The sequence below is a fragment of the Fistularia commersonii genome, chromosome 9 (assembly GCF_037954325.1).
Source record: "Fistularia commersonii isolate RoL2024-O1a breed Wild chromosome 9, RoL_Fcom_v1.0, whole genome shotgun sequence".
NCBI classification, from domain to species: Eukaryota; Metazoa; Chordata; class Actinopteri; order Syngnathiformes; family Fistulariidae; genus Fistularia; species Fistularia commersonii.
The window spans coordinates 11,140,187-11,155,733 of record NC_141292.1 but is presented as its reverse complement, the minus strand read 5'-3'; the positions used below and the strand labels follow the sequence as shown (position 1 = coordinate 11,155,733).

Below are 15,547 nucleotides of genomic sequence, written 5' to 3'. Positions count from 1 at the left end.
TATTTAAGTGCTGCAATGAACCATGCATTACTTTTTGGGGTTTCTCTGTATATGTATATTTGGCTCCCCGTTCCATTTAATGATATGAAGAAACAGGGATTTTACCTGACCTGATCGTGCCAACGTATCCTCAACGTTTGCAAATGTTAAGTCCCAGCCACCTGCCGTCTCTACAGGCTTCCCGGCCGGCCTGCTCGGACCGTCTAACCCCAAATCACCACTGCTTCTCTTTTGACCTCCTGCTTTATTTGGCATTTTATTCATTTAAGATAAAAAAAACAGAGCTATCCCTGTCTGCCCGATGCTCGCGTTTATTGGCGTATTGACCGAATTAAGCTGTAACTTAAAAAAGTTAGGTATCAGTTTATCAGTACGATTTATTGTCTGAGAACAGTCGATGTACAAATCCGGTCCTTGTGTCAATCCATCAAGTGGATGTTGACTTAATTCAAAATATTAACAGAAAATGATGGCCTGCCAAAAGTCACGAGGATCCTTCTCTTGTGAAACTTGAACTTTGATCCTAATTTTCTCAACTAATCACAGTTTCTCAACTAATCACTAATCAATTAATAATCTTTGACCAAAGATGCGGCTTTCAGTCACACATGTAAAGCAAAAGGTCGCCAAGATATTGTGTTTCAAAGTAACCACAACCCAATAAGTCGTTTAGACGGTAGCATTAGGCTGATTTTATCACATTTTCATTATTTCCTTCCTCACTGTTTTTTTTTTTTAATAATCAATAAATGTAATAGTCTTTTCATTATTCAATCATTTCAACTGATCACATTTTGTCGTATTAACTTGATCTAATTCTCCTCACTTTATTTAATTGATCCAAGTAATCGTGGGGAGTTACGTTTAAGGCACTGTTGCAATTGACTGGGCCTTCAGCTGACCCATGCACTATTATTTAAAGACCGACCCAAGTGCTTTCTCTACCACGAGCCAGTCCTCCTGGAAAAAAACAAGGGAAGCCAAGAAGTGGACTCTCGGTGGAAGTGGCCATTTTCTTCACTTAGCTGAGATTAGAGGGGATGCGAGAGACATTCACCAAATTCTTTTTTAAGTGATCCAGCTTTGAGGTAATTCATTTTTGTTATGAAATGTCAAACATGAATTAAATAACAATCACTGTGACTTTATTATTTCTTAAGTAGAACTGATAATAGTTTTCATAAGGGATCGTTTTCAAACTAACATCGATTGATAACATTGATAACATGTTGATTTTTATACTACAGACTAACAGACTATATGTTCTTGTTAGTGACGTGCAGTCAGTAGAGGCAGGGGAGGCCGGGCCTCACCTGTCATCACGGGAAGAAAAAAATGCAAAATGAAAAAATAAATTAAATGGTTATATTTATTCAGTAATTTATACAATATAGTTATTTTCCACGCAGCTATTTTTTCTTTTCAAAATCGCTAAAATAATCGCATTTTTCCGTTCAAATATGAGGAAGAGACGTGCGGGGATGATGTCAGTGCCTCACCAGCCATGAACCTCACCGCACATCACTAGCTCTTGTGGACAGTACTAGTTAGCACTTCGGTTGTTCTCTCCATCGCAGTGTGGTTTCCTCCCACAGTCCAAAATAATGCAGGAGATGAATTCAAATTTGCCCAGACGTATAAATGAGAGAGTGAATGCTTGTATATCTCTATATGCGGACCTGTGACTGACTGGTGACCCGTCCCGCGTCCACAGTGAACCCCACGTCTTGCACGGCTGGGGTTGGGGCTCTGAGAGCAGGATAAGCTGCAATGACAATGAATGAGTATGTGATAAAGTTTTAAAATGTTGTATGTTCAATGTAATATTTTAACTGACTCATCAATCAAATGCATCAATGTTTGTGGAAAATACCAGTAGAGAAACTGCACTTGAGGCTTCACTGCTTCTGTTATATGCTGAAATGACACTTCCTGTCTGGACATAGAGAGATATAACTTCAGATATTTCACTTTAGACTAGACTTGGAGAAAAATGCTCTCTATCAAGCGCAAGGCTAACTTGTTTCGTATTGTGACCCACAGTTACTATTCCTGTATGTTCGAGTTGTAGTTCTTGTAACAGTATTATAGCAGAACAACATATGTTTTTTTCCAACCATACTGGCTACAGGCTGCCTAGTTACAAATGACTACACCGTATTTGCACTCATAAATAGGTTGCTCATGCATGTGCGTGTATTTGTTCTGTGGAGATCATGTGAGACAAAAAAGAAAATTAATCCAGTTAAGGAGGATGCTCAGTTCACCAAGGATGCTAGTGATGTATTTTTAGCACATTTCCTATTGCGGATAATTTATTTTCCCCATCCGTTTTATGGGGAAATACAATTCCATGCTAAGAGATTGTGATTGGTTTCCGGCATTAAGTTGGAGAACGCCCTGAAATGGCAGTGCTGTGCATTTACATGCAAAATTACATCTTCAACATATGACATTGTTCTGAATAATGTTGATGCTGTATTTTTGTACTCATTTTTGTACTAGCCTTTTGTATTAGCCGTAAAATCACAGACCCTAAAATAGTAGCCATCTTGGAGGGAGCATTTCATCTTCTTTTTACATATTCATTGTTTAATTGAAGCTACATTTAAATCCTAAATAACAGATGGCACCAGTGTTTTTTGTAGGTTTTTTTTTCTTTTTCTGGAGGATAGATTAATTTAAAAGATTAATATAAGATACTCTTTGCCAAGGTAGTTGGAATCCTCCCAATCCCATTATACCACTTTGCAATTCAAAAAGTCAACAGTGAGTCACTACAGCGTGAACAATTAGCCGCTCTTCGCTAAGCCCTATCTGCACCGCAAAGTCCAGCAATAAGAAATGACAGTCATTGCACGCAGCACACCAAAACCAATTTGGAAAGCAAAAAGCTTCTGTCTCTGCAGTGCATTTTATAACCTGCTGGTTCCATAGTAGGATCAGTAATGCACACTTAAAATGGGTCGTAATCCTGATAGAGCAATTCTTGCGGCGTCTGGCTGCAATGTTACCTTCAGTCCCATGAGGTTGTCAACATCGCAACCGAACACGATGCGATTACGACTCGAGTTTTTGACAGGAGGCGGCACTGTACTTCTGCTTTGACTTCTCTTTCGGTTTCTGAGCATCGCTGACGGCGAGTCCCTGAGAGGGGAAGCATTTTGGTTTGCTCGTCTCTGTGATATCACTTGACACGGTTCGAGAAGAACTGGAACATAAAATAAGCGAAAAGTCAAAGTATTTTCTCAATACAGGTATTAGGGACATTGAGCATTTCCTTTTTCTTTCCGAGTTGTGGGGGACACACGTCTAGATCATATGTTGCCACAGTTTTCTGTTGTGTGGTGTGGGAAAAGAGGTCATATGTTAGGAGTCCTGCATTTAACACCTTGAAAGAAAACAACTTCACCACCCATGTCTATGTCCAATTAATATCCACGAACCCTAATGTTTAAATAAAGTTGTTTCGAAAAGAACAGCAAAGTAAGGATGCTGATGGTATAGTCTGTTTCCTACTGTTGCTGTTTCCTGACAAATAATCACAAGGATGGAAATTTACACTGAGGTTTAAATATGATTTATTCACTGCCAGGAAAAAAGTACCAGATTGAATTTTAAAATTTATAGCTGGATCAAACATCCAGAAAATGTCAGAAATTTGATTTTAGACTGGCTGACTCACATCAGATCTGTTTAGATAATTGTGAGCATGACTCTGCCCAGACCAGACCTGTAGACTCAGTCCCTCTGGGTTTGGGACTGAAGAAGGTCCACACAGGAATGATGGGGGGTTGAAAGATGACAGAGGGGAGAACAGAAGACACTGATGAAAGGTAAAGTGTTCGGAGTGTAAAGAACAACATGCAGAGAGCAGAGAAGAGCGGAGAGAAAGAAAAAAAGGGGGGAGCTCATAGAAAAGGCAAGATAAAGGAAAGAGGGTTATTTATCACTTCAAAGCGTCTACAAAGCACGATCAACTTGTTTCGCGGTTTCTTTTCATGTCACGTATTCGGTGTGTTACGGCCTTTCAAAGCTTAACCTAGAATTTATTTTGACCACATCCCACAAGGTAAACCTGTCTGCTCTCTACTTCGACGCTCCCCAGTTTAACATGCGGGCCGGGCACATGCTAATGCAGTTAAATAGAGACAACTTCTCCCATCAGAAAGAATACTGTCTGCCATATATTTGATTAAGGAAAGAAAGGGATCCTCCAACGAAAACACGGCCTGTCTGTTATCAGTCGTTCAAACCAGCCTGCAAGTCAAAACAATGTGGTTTTTCTGAATATCCAGTGGGTGGTAGAATTGTTTCATCTAAATCATGTTACATTACACAGGACTATAATTAACCCTGGTTTGTCTCAACATCTGTGATAAGATTACAGGGATAATTGATTAGATGTCACTTTTTCACACTGGGACAGCCCATAGTACCGCCATCATCTAACCGGGCAAAATGCTGGTAGAACACAATTGTTGCCATAGGGATGGTGTCCAGGGAGACAGCTGTGGTCTTTGAGCAGGAGTTACACAGTACACAGAAGGTCAGCCTTCACCTAGGGTGTCTTTCCTCAACTGTCTATCACTGATTGTTTCCAGGCAACCACTTGCAAGTATTTTATTTTATTTCTCTAAAATTTCTCTTGGCCAATCCTTTTCTTTGTTAGTTAGATATGTAGAACACAGGAACAACCAAGCAATGCAACAGATATGTAAAATAAAGACAAAAAAAAAATCTGAAATTGTGAGAAGAAAAACTCATCTTTGTCCCCAGTGACTTTAAGGGCGCAAAGTTTTCTGAAAATCAACAAGTCATAGGCAGTCAAAGAGGGAGGATAAATTAACTAAATCCATGTTCAAATTAATTTACACGAGTGTAATGAATACGAGGTCTTCGTCTTTTGTCGGCTGAAATTTTTTAGCGGGGCATGCATGTAAGATTTTGTTGTCCCTTCACTGTCACATTTTCACTTGTTTTGTTTTTTTTAATTAAAGGGCGAGGCACACTGCTCAGAGGGAAGGTCTGCAATGCCCGAGCTGTGGAGGCACCTGCAGAACAACATTTTTGTCCATCCATAAATACGTCTGAGAGATTTTTTTCTGTTAATTTGTCCAGAGGATATTTTCCAACCTCAAGGGGCTCATCCCGAAGGTGCTGGATGGGGTTATAGTCAGAGTGAGGTGTCTAAAATGCCTCGGTGCACAAGATTTTCCTTTTCCAAAATAGAGCCGAGCCCAACAACACCGTCCCTCAATGATTTTCTTCCTCCAGACTAAAAGGTCAGCTAGGTAGCATTCACCTGACATCTGCTGAGACATGAGCCACCACTACACAAAACACATTTTCATTGCTCGGGAGACAGCTGGGAACATTCCTCGCATCACTCCATCTGACATCGAGTTCAGCGATTTAAGGTTTGCGTGCAGCTGCTCAGCCGTGGAATCCCATTCTGAGAGGCTCCCAGCACGCGGTTGTGTGATGGTGTAAAGGCCAAGGAAGTTTAGAACTCTGCAGTTATTAATGCAACAGGTTTGCCAAGTCTGAGAGGAGCACTCTCGGGCCGGAGGTGGGCTGTGGTTATGCAGTAGAGTGGCTGTTGATCCAAAGTGGGGACACTTTGACAACAAAATCATTCATTTGCAAGGAAGAGATTTAGTGAAGTAATTTTTTCCTATGAAAACTCTGCAACTCGCTGCCCCTGCACGCTTTCATTTCTGTATTTTTCATTTACCGTTCAAGTTTCGTGTTGATCCTCAACAATACCATTTTCTCCTTCGAGCATCACGGTTTATGCTTTCAGTTGTTACATCTGCATGTCCCTTCTACTCGTCAAGTCACCTGTTCGAATCATTGTTTCTAGATTTGGATCCGTTTTTTAAATGCCCTTCTTCTTTTTAAGTGTGACTATGGCCCGTCTCTTCCTTGCATTGCAGTAAACTGAAAATAGTTTCAATTTTATAGAGCAGTGGTATTGCTAACATTTGAATGCACAAAAATATACCAATTCAGATTGTACCTTTCAGTTAAATGATGACTAATTTAAGTCAAAACATCACTCCCGAACCCTAACCTTGCACTTCGCAGGCTATGTGTTTGTATGTTATTTTGCATTTGGTTAAACTAATATAACACTATTGGGGAAATGCAAAACATTCCAGTGAGCTGTCAGTGTATCTATCATTTATTGATTTGGTCTTTTCTACATAAATAATTTAGAGTGGGTGACTTGACTGCAGTCCAAAAGCATTCATGAATCCGAATATCCGGAATTTAGATGAAACATTTAAGAAGATTTCTGTTTGTAACCTGAGGGTGTGACATTCTTTTCAGCCAGATACCAATTGTGCAACCACGTGTAAAAAAAAAAAAAAAAACAGAACTAGGTATCACAGCTCAGTTGAGAACAGTCCAGAATCTTCCATGATTCATCCTTGCTTCTGGCTCAACTGCGGATCATGCGTATCTGCATATGCAAAGTGATAACGTGTTCCAAATTCATAGAAATGATATCACAATGAATCTGATTCTCACATTCCCGTCAATGAGTCACTAGATATGCTCCTATGGCATACAAAGATGGCGGCCGTGACCTCTCTGTCAGTGTGTACCAGATTGTGAAGTACAACACTATCAATAAAATGTAGACCACAGATGGTACCATGCAGGATCCACTCGGCTACTGACACTCATTTGAAGCCATAGAGGCTTGTAACAGAAGCAGCCATTATGCTCTGTCAGTTCCTCTCTGCCAGTCTGTCCACACTCCTGCAAATGGGCGCGTTGCCAAGACAACAGTTCACACGCCTTGCTCTCCCAAGGCCACCTGGGAGAGACCTCTGGAGAATACATCCACTAAATTCACAAACGCATGTGTGACCGTGCTGTGCAAACGGTAGAAAGGGGATGTGAAACTCGCATACGCAAATACAATAAAATACGCATCCTAACAGATCTGCGACAATACATCACTTATATCCACATAACCCAGATCGAGTGCACGGAATCCGTATGGATCTGACCGTGCAATACCGCCCCAGCCCATTCCAGACCGCTGTAGACAGCTGTGCCCCTGATGAATTAAAGCTGGGGCCGTGACAATAGCGAGAAAAAATAAAGACTGAGTATCTGTGTTCATCGTATTCGTGAGTGCAGATGATGGAGAAAGGACGTGGACGCAGAATGAAAGTGCGAACACGATGAAAGACGGAGAGCACGTTTGTATCTGTGTCAAAGACGCAACAAGACATTGTTGCGATCGTAGGATTCTTACCAATTTCCTGTAGCGTTGTCTCTCCTGTCGGAGCGCCGCCACCTCTAGCCTCAGAGCTCGGTTTCTCTCTTCTAGCAGTTGAAAGCGGAGCGCGCCTTGAACGGACTGGCCTGTGCCTTGCTGAGATGAAGCCTCATATTTTGACTGAAAGACCAGAGAAACACAGTATTAGGCAGTTATATGCGCTAACGATTGTCGGGGCTCTGCATGCAAAGATCCTTTTTTAAAACAACAAGGAGGGTATCTTTCCAAGATGGCAGGCTTTCTTTTGTGCATTCAGTTAATTTTCCTGGCAACTTCTTTAATTCCTCCTTTTTTTTTCTCCTTTCAGTTGCTCCCTTGAGGGGTCCTGCAGCCAAATCTGCCTCCATCTAACCCTCTACTCTTTATCCTCTTCTGTCACATCAACTAACTACATGTCCCCCTTTCACTCCATCCATAAATCTCTGCTTTGGTCCTACTGCAGGGCCTCCTGCTTGACAGTTCCAACCTCAAACCGTCTCCGTCGCCAAAAAAATCGAACGTGTGCTGTCCTTCTGACGGACTCATTCGAGATCCTACCCGTCCTCCTCACTCCCAGAGAAGATCCCGGCATCTTCGTATCTGCTGCCTTCAATGTCTGCTTCCTGTCTTTCCTCAATGTTACTGTCTCCTAACCAGACATCGTTGGTCTTCGCCACCGTCCTCTACACGTTACCCTTCATTCTTGCTGATGCTCTATTATCACACATTACACGTGACACTCTTTTGGCAACCTCTCCGGTTACCCCCCAAAAACAACAATATATAAGTGTTGGCTCGTCTAACTAGCTGAAAAAAATACATATAAAGGTCAAGATAAAGGAGACAGTGCTTGATCAATGTTTGAGGCTTGCGTTGTTTTTTTTCAACCAGCGATGTAGTCAGGCATTGGTAGAAGCTTCTCTGAAGTACCTGAAACCTGATTAACCTGAAAATGATGCTACAACTGCCAAAAGATTGTGTGTTTAATGTCTTTCTTATTTGGTTGTTTATTTTGTTTTTTCTTCCTCCTATAGATGAGACTTGGGAAATGAATTTGACTTCTAACAGGTATAATTTATGTACAGTATGTCAGGCAAACTTAACGCCTCAGGTCTCTAAAGAGTCTCTTATGCCAGACATTGATTTGTTTTATTGTTTATCTCACTTCAAGGCAGCTGGCGATGCTGCAGATAGAAAATATCTGAGTAGTAGTTTAGTTGGGGGAAGGTGGGGTTGAAGGTGACACACACACTTTCTAAACCTTCTTAACCCAGGCATGTGAGGATGCACACACTACAAAAATCATGTTTTGAGTAGTTTTAAATGCATTAGAAAAGAAGATTCGGGTTCATGTCGGTGCAGATCAATTAAATCTGTTCAAATTTCACCCCTCTATCTGTGATTTAACAACACAGGACAGCATTATCAATTAATATTATTCCAATTAACATGTTATAAAATCATTTGATGTCTTGTCACTAAAGATCTCTCGCCCGCATAATGACCAGATGCCCTGGCCACAAGTCAGGGCTATCATCTTCCACAAAAACAAAGTCTTTCAAAAACAAATTTGCAGGCAAAATGTCAGTTTACCCAGATTGCCAGAGCTACCAAGTCCAGCATGGCGGCCCTGCCAAGCAGATGGACGGACACTCAGATCCACCTGCTGAATACAGAAGGTCTGCCAAGCAGACACGCTACACATAGACCGCCAACTAATACAGCGGGATGGGAGTTTTCAAGAACAGACAGAGCTACACTGACAGATCCGCCAAGCAGTGCTGCGGGTGGTCAAACAGACAGACAACATGTTTGGTCGACCTACTCTGAAGAAGAATTCAGACCATATGGATGTCATGTGGGAGCCGATGTACAAGTCATTTAGATCGGAGCACCTCAGGTGCAAGACGGGGATCCTCTTACATGCGTTGGAGACGGATTAGCAAATATTAAAACGTTGTGAAAGTCATTCTCTATATCAGGTTTCAAGCGAGGGCACGTTGGCGCAGTTGTCGGCGCCTCCTCGTAGCAAGGCAGGGGACGTTTCTGTGCGGAGTTTGTATGTTCTCCTCATGTCCGTTTGGATTTCATCCAGGGTTTCCTCCCACTGTCCAAAAACATGCGGTAGGTTTATTGGAGGCCCTAAATTGCCCAGACGTATGGATGAGAATGGTCGTATATCTAAATGTCGCACCCGCAATGGGTCACGGTTGAACTTGTCGCCCAATGATAGCTTGGATAGACTCAAACACCTCGCAACCCTGAGCGCACGATAAGCCGTATAGATAGCGGATGAATTAAAGTTTCAAATTAATTTCTCATGCACATCACTTGTGAAAATAATTCAGTATTTGACAGACTTTAGGATCTGGGGCCTAGTTTGCGGTCGGTTCCCGAGGAATTATTTTCTCCCGCCAATGATGAGGCCAACTGTAATGAATGACTCATCTGTGTGAGACAAGAAAGATTTGGTCCTCAAATCCAGTAAGGATGAGTAATGGCTGAAATGCGGGGCCATACATCCAGTCCCCGGGTCGGTTAGTCCCTGACTGTTCCATCCACAAGCCACAAGGGAGGGAATCATCCTTGTGAGTAGAATTGCAGACCTGAAAGGCTTTCTTGATTTTGGCATCCACTCCTGTAAGATGTAACACACTGTCACAAAACCAACCTTTTTTTTTGTAAGGGATCTGTAAGGGATCCCACAACGGCCGATGAACTTAAGATGAGACTCTGGTATCAGAAGGAACGGTGTGAGAGAAGCGCAAAAACGAAGCCTTTTGTTATTGAAAAAAAGTTCTGCAGTAAGTATTTTCAGATGGGGGGGCAGCAACCTTTTGACCCCAGCATCAAACAATACTTTGCGTGCATGAACAATCGAAGGGTTTTTTGCCTTATATATCTATTTATCATAAAGCGACAAGGGCACAAAAAAATGTTTTGATGGAAATGTCTTTTTTTCCAGGTGAACGTCTCCGTTTCAGAGCTGCTTAGAGCCGGTGGCATTTGATCGAACATTGTTTCCGCAGGCTTATCTGTAGTGTTTGATGATTAAGACAGATTGGAAGCTGCCTGGCAACCGATCACAGTTTTGCAAAAGATCTTTTCAGATTTCCCCACGTTAGGTCAGTTTTGTTGACTGACATGCAGTCGACAACTGCAACGTTTTGTCCTTTGGAGATAAGAAATGATCAAAACAAAAGCATTAATTTTGAAGGTTTAAAGAAGACTAAATGTACAGATCCACGGTTGTTCCACTAAAAATCAAATTAATGGACCAGTCTCAGGAAAAAAAAAAATCCCCTTTAAGACACACGCTAAATACTTTTCCTATATGCACTATGGGAGGGGTGTCATTTAAAGCTAAAGAACAACTGAAAGGTGAGATAATCAATTATCAGAGAGCCGTGATAATCGTTTTATTGCAACTTCTTTTCACTTTGTGCAACTCACTCATGCCCCGCAATCTCAACAGATTTTTATGAAATATGAGTAGGAAATACACATTGTGAATTTATGAAATTGTGGAATTCATTTAATTTTTGCTGTGTTGTAGGATTTAGGGTCAAAGGAACCACGGCCAGCAGATGTAATGACAGTTAAGCTGTGTGTGTGTGTGTGTGTGTGTGTGTGTGTGTGTGTGTGTGTGCGCGTGTGTGTGTGTGTGTGTGTGTGTGTTCTGCTGACAGAGTCCCCCATAGCAATTACATTTGGACTGGAAGTTAAACAGATACTCATATCGCCATCTGGTGTGCGAAAGAAACACTTGCAATCGCCCTGCCTCATGCAGTTGCATGGACAAATAGGAATGGGAAAGGGACCCTATAATTAAAAAACAAAACTGATACCTAAACAATATTCACATTTCATACATCTGCAGAGCTACTGTTGTTGATAACAAGGGATTTTAATATTCAGATTAGATTTAATGAGGATGCTGCTTGTGGGAACCACCTTTGTTCTTTACCTCTTACAGTCACTACTCCTACAATCTTTTTTTTAACTTAAAAAAAACTTCCATACCTTGAAGGCAGTGCCTTTGTCCCAAAATGACACTGTTCTCCATCACAGTCTGGCATTGAGGCAGAAGTGACCCGTCCGTATGAGAACGCGTATAAATCGGCAGCTGGAGATCTGTTTTGAGAGATGCAACGAGCTTTTCCATCCTGCGGCTTTAACAGCATGTCCGATCCCCGGACAACTGCAGCTGACTTAAACTCACTGAGAGCAAAAGTAAGTGCAGCAATAGCATTGTGGCGCTGACAGACAGAAACATCCTCCGCTCTGTCCCTCACAGATTCCCTTCTCACTTCTCATATTGCTTTAAATAAACTCCTTCTTTTTCTTAGCCTGCCTCATGGCTAGACACGGCCGCGCATCCCAAACATCACACTTGGGGAAAACAAATATTTTCCTCCAGATGTTCTAACAAGCATTTGTTCTGTACTTTTTAATAGAAATTAAATCAAGTAGCCCATGGGAGTATCCCACATCTCATCACCCCATTTCTATAGATCCTGATTTAGTATCCAACAGAGACTTATGTTATGACTGTTGTTTCTGTCTGTTTCAGATTTGTCATTTTTCCCTCATAAAAAAACACACACAAATGTCCTGTTCCTGGGCAGACTTTGCAAACAAGCAGCCATCTACCCTCTTCAACTCTTTTTTTTTTTTTAAATCACCAACCAGAGTACTTAAATTAAATCAGCATGAGGGTTTTAGTAAGGTTACATCAGCAGCAGCCGCCCAGCGCTGTCTGCAAATTGTCTGCCAAACACCAGAAAGAAGGCACAGGACAGAGGAGACAATGGAAAGAAAGAGACACTAAGTGTTGTGCAAGTGAGACGAGAAAACAGAACGTACACGCCGTTCCACTCTGTTGCCTAGCAACACATGCTCATCCGCCTGTTCCTGTCCTTGCTATAGATGCATAACTCTCTTAGTGCATTGGTTTTCAGGCATGAAAATGGACCCTTGTGAGACTGTGGCTCAGGAACAAACACAAACTGGATCAGACATAAAGTATGCCAAAATCTCTTAAAAGATTCAAGTGGACTCCTTCTTAAACTAGCTGGTTAGTTTGACCTACTCCCTTCACATATCGGGAGGATTTTTTTTAACGCTGTCACCTCTTTTAGGAAGAATGCAGTCCTCCTCTGGAAACATATGTCAAGTGTCTGGATAAGAAAACAACAGAAACTACAAATATGGATGACAGCGACAGTTTGCCTGCTGGCAGCAGTTCTGTATCAAGCAAAGGCGTGACAAGTGTGAGCACAGCTGAGAAGAGATTAACTATCTGAAATGTCTCCGGGAGACAAATCTGTAAATTGGGGGGAAAAAAATGAAATCTTCCGCGCAGACATTTTTAAATATCATTATGTGGTCATCCTATTCCGTGATAACGAAAACGTATCGCTTGTCGGTTTTGGGACTACTTCAAAGAGGCTGACCTTTTTTAGGTCAGTCCCCTGAAAGTCCTTCAGCAGAGTGTTATATTTACCAGATAACCCCATTTTCAATTCCGTCAAATATAATATACATAATAGGTAACAGTAATTGTGAACAGGCTTAAAGATGAGAATCAAAACATATAGCTTGTCTGGAGTAGAGAATGAGAGGGACCCAAGCAAATAATTCAGAGTATCAGGGTCAGCGTGTGAGGGGTCACTGATGTTTGAGGAGTTTGACTCCGGATGAGGACACACACTGGTTCTGGAGAGCTTCTGCAGAACCCGTCTGCAGGATCTCCACAGACAGATCCCACACTGCCGCAGAGGGAAACACGTCATGAACACTGGTTGCAGAGCATCCACAGAAATATGGGAGCAGATGAATCCCAGACTTGGACTGTTTTTGTCCATCGCCTTAATGCTACTTTTCATAACAACAGTGTTGGGGTTCTCATCTTGGGTTTTTCAAATGGGTTATTGGAAACTTTCAAGCATCTCCTAAACAAACTAATCCCTTACTGCCCATCTACTGGAACAGTTTATCTCCCTGGGAATATCTTCTGAGCTCTTGCTAAGGAAAGGAAAATTCTGCCACCCTCAATAGTGCCCAAAAACTTAATTCAGTCTAAAAGAAAGGTTCTTACAATTAAATCGAAGTAAGATGTAAAAAAGCACCTGATAAATTCTGAATTCTTCCATGGCATTTAGAGGTCCTAAGAAATGACTCAATAACTCATTACAACCATGCTTTTACCTCAGAAAAATTCAGAAGCTCTAGATTTATTGTGTCTTCAAAAATGTCAAAGTCAGATTTTACACATTTTAGTAAAACTTCTCTTTATAGTAATAGTGATCAGAGTGGGCTGCAGACGGTAGCAGGGGCCCGACGTACCTTGCCTTTGGCGCGCACGTGGTGACGCTGTGTGTTTCTGGCAGTGATGGTAGCCAGCTGTCTCTGGATCCACTGTAACTCCATCTGAGACTGTCTGAGTAGCTCCTCCACATCAGCACCGGACTCATGCTCCCGCATCATCACCTGCAGTTAAAAGACACACTGCATACAAATGAAAGTACACATCCATCCATCCCTCATCTAACACTTATCCTGCACTCAGGGTCACGGGGGATGCTGGAGCCATCCCAGCTGTCATCGGGCAAGAGGTGGGGTGCACCCTGGACTGGTCGCTAGTCACTTGCAGGACCGCATATACAGACAATCATTCGCTCACTCGGGGCAAAAATTCTCTCGGACTGTGGGAGGAAACCCACGCAGACACGGGGAGAACATGCAAACTCCACACAGAACCGTGTCGGATTCAAACCTGGGTCCGTCGGCCAAAGCGCTAACCACTGCACCACCCCGAAAAATACACACTGCTGAACTTAAATTGAATATCATACAAAGTAGTTGTCTCTATTTTGATCCCTCTGGTGAGGACTACACTTTTTGTGCTCACTATGCACTACAAATACACGGGCTATTGCGTTTCACTGTTTTTTTTTTTCCTTGTTATTCCTTTTTCTATGCAGCGACCGGGGCGAGAAGCTGTGACTCCAACAGAGAAGTCAAAGTGCATCTGCTGCCCCTTCACATGGCAAGGACACCTTTCTCCTTGTGGTGTTCATGGCATCTCCCGTTAGAGCTGCCCTGGGCATGTTCAGCCGGCAGGGCTTGACCCGGAACACGCCGGAGGGATTATATATCTTGTGTGGTCAGGGCACACCTTGGGGGTCCCGCAGGAAGAGCGGGATGTCAGGATTGATTTATTCAATTTGCTGCTACCGTGACCCGGCTGCAGGTAAGTGGACAAAAATCGATGATATGATGGAATCTCAGTTTTTTCGCATTCGCAACACCAAGAGGAAATAAGCGGTTTACTATTATCTGATCAAGTCATGAATCACAAAAATATATTCAAATCTACCTGGATAACTATTCAGTAGGGGACTTTGAATCTTCACATCATACACAACTGCAAATTACAAAAATGATTGTGTAATGAGTCCGATAACACTAAAGTATACTCATCGCACAAGGCATTGACACTTACTGTACAATTCCGTCATCCTTTGTCATTCAAAACATAACTTGCTTGTATTTAACGTGTTTGTTCGGTAACATTAAAATCCATCTTTTTCTGCAGTCAGAAGGCTCACTTTTACCCCGTTGCTCCTGCATTAAGTTCATCTACATGTTTTAGTAAATGCCAAGTGACTGGAAAGGTTGATGTGTGTTCGGTGAGAGGCCAAGCTCCACTCAGTTACATAATAGGGGATTACTCTGACGGCGCACCACAATGGTGTGTGTGTGTGTGTGTGTGTGTGTGTGTGTTTGTGGGGGGGCAGCTTTTATCGCTGGATGTTAAATCCAAATCTGCGTCGCTAGGTTTGTCTACACTCACACACACACAAACCCTCACCAGAACGAAATATTTGCAGCAACGGCGACACAAAACAGCGAAACAATACCGAGGTCAAGAAGGTTAATGCTGCTTGTATCGCCCAGAGATTTGATTTATATAAATACTCAAATGGTTCATTTCAATGAGAATAGGGAAAAAAAACACCGGAAAACATTTATTTTGTTTTTATTTATTGAATAATTAACCGAAAAAAAAAACTGTGCATTTTCACACGGGCTTGCAAATAAGTCACAGAAGAAAGTTGTGTAACAAATCAACCCCCTTTTACCTGACTCTGTAAGATACTGCTCGAACAGCTTGTCTGCACTGACTCACCTCGGGAAGCTTTCGGTTTCCTTCCAGTGCACCGTGGAGGAGAGGGACAGATGCGGCAACGTCAACGCACAAAG

At 42.1% G+C, this 15,547-nt stretch overlaps 1 protein-coding gene across 4 annotated transcripts in view; it reads right to left on the bottom strand.

The window, feature by feature from the left end:
* The window catches only part of LOC147231218 (RIMS-binding protein 2-like), a 73,974-nt gene extending 58,427 nt beyond the window's left edge, over nucleotides 1-15,547 (bottom strand). For 2 of the 4 annotated variants that reach the window (XM_086152475.1, XM_086152478.1), the window contains exons 1-3: nucleotides 14,787-14,926; nucleotides 13,628-13,771; nucleotides 7,277-7,420 (exon numbers count right to left, since the gene is read on the bottom strand). In XM_086152475.1, coding sequence (XP_086008601.1) covers nucleotides 7,277-7,420; nucleotides 13,628-13,768 — 285 coding nt within the window. In that variant the 5' untranslated portion in view covers nucleotides 13,769-13,771; nucleotides 14,787-14,926. Of the gene's footprint in view, nucleotides 1-7,276; nucleotides 7,421-13,627; nucleotides 13,772-14,786; nucleotides 14,928-15,473 lie in introns of those variants that run through there. The other 2 variants (XM_086152476.1, XM_086152482.1) reach the window with 2 other exon arrangements.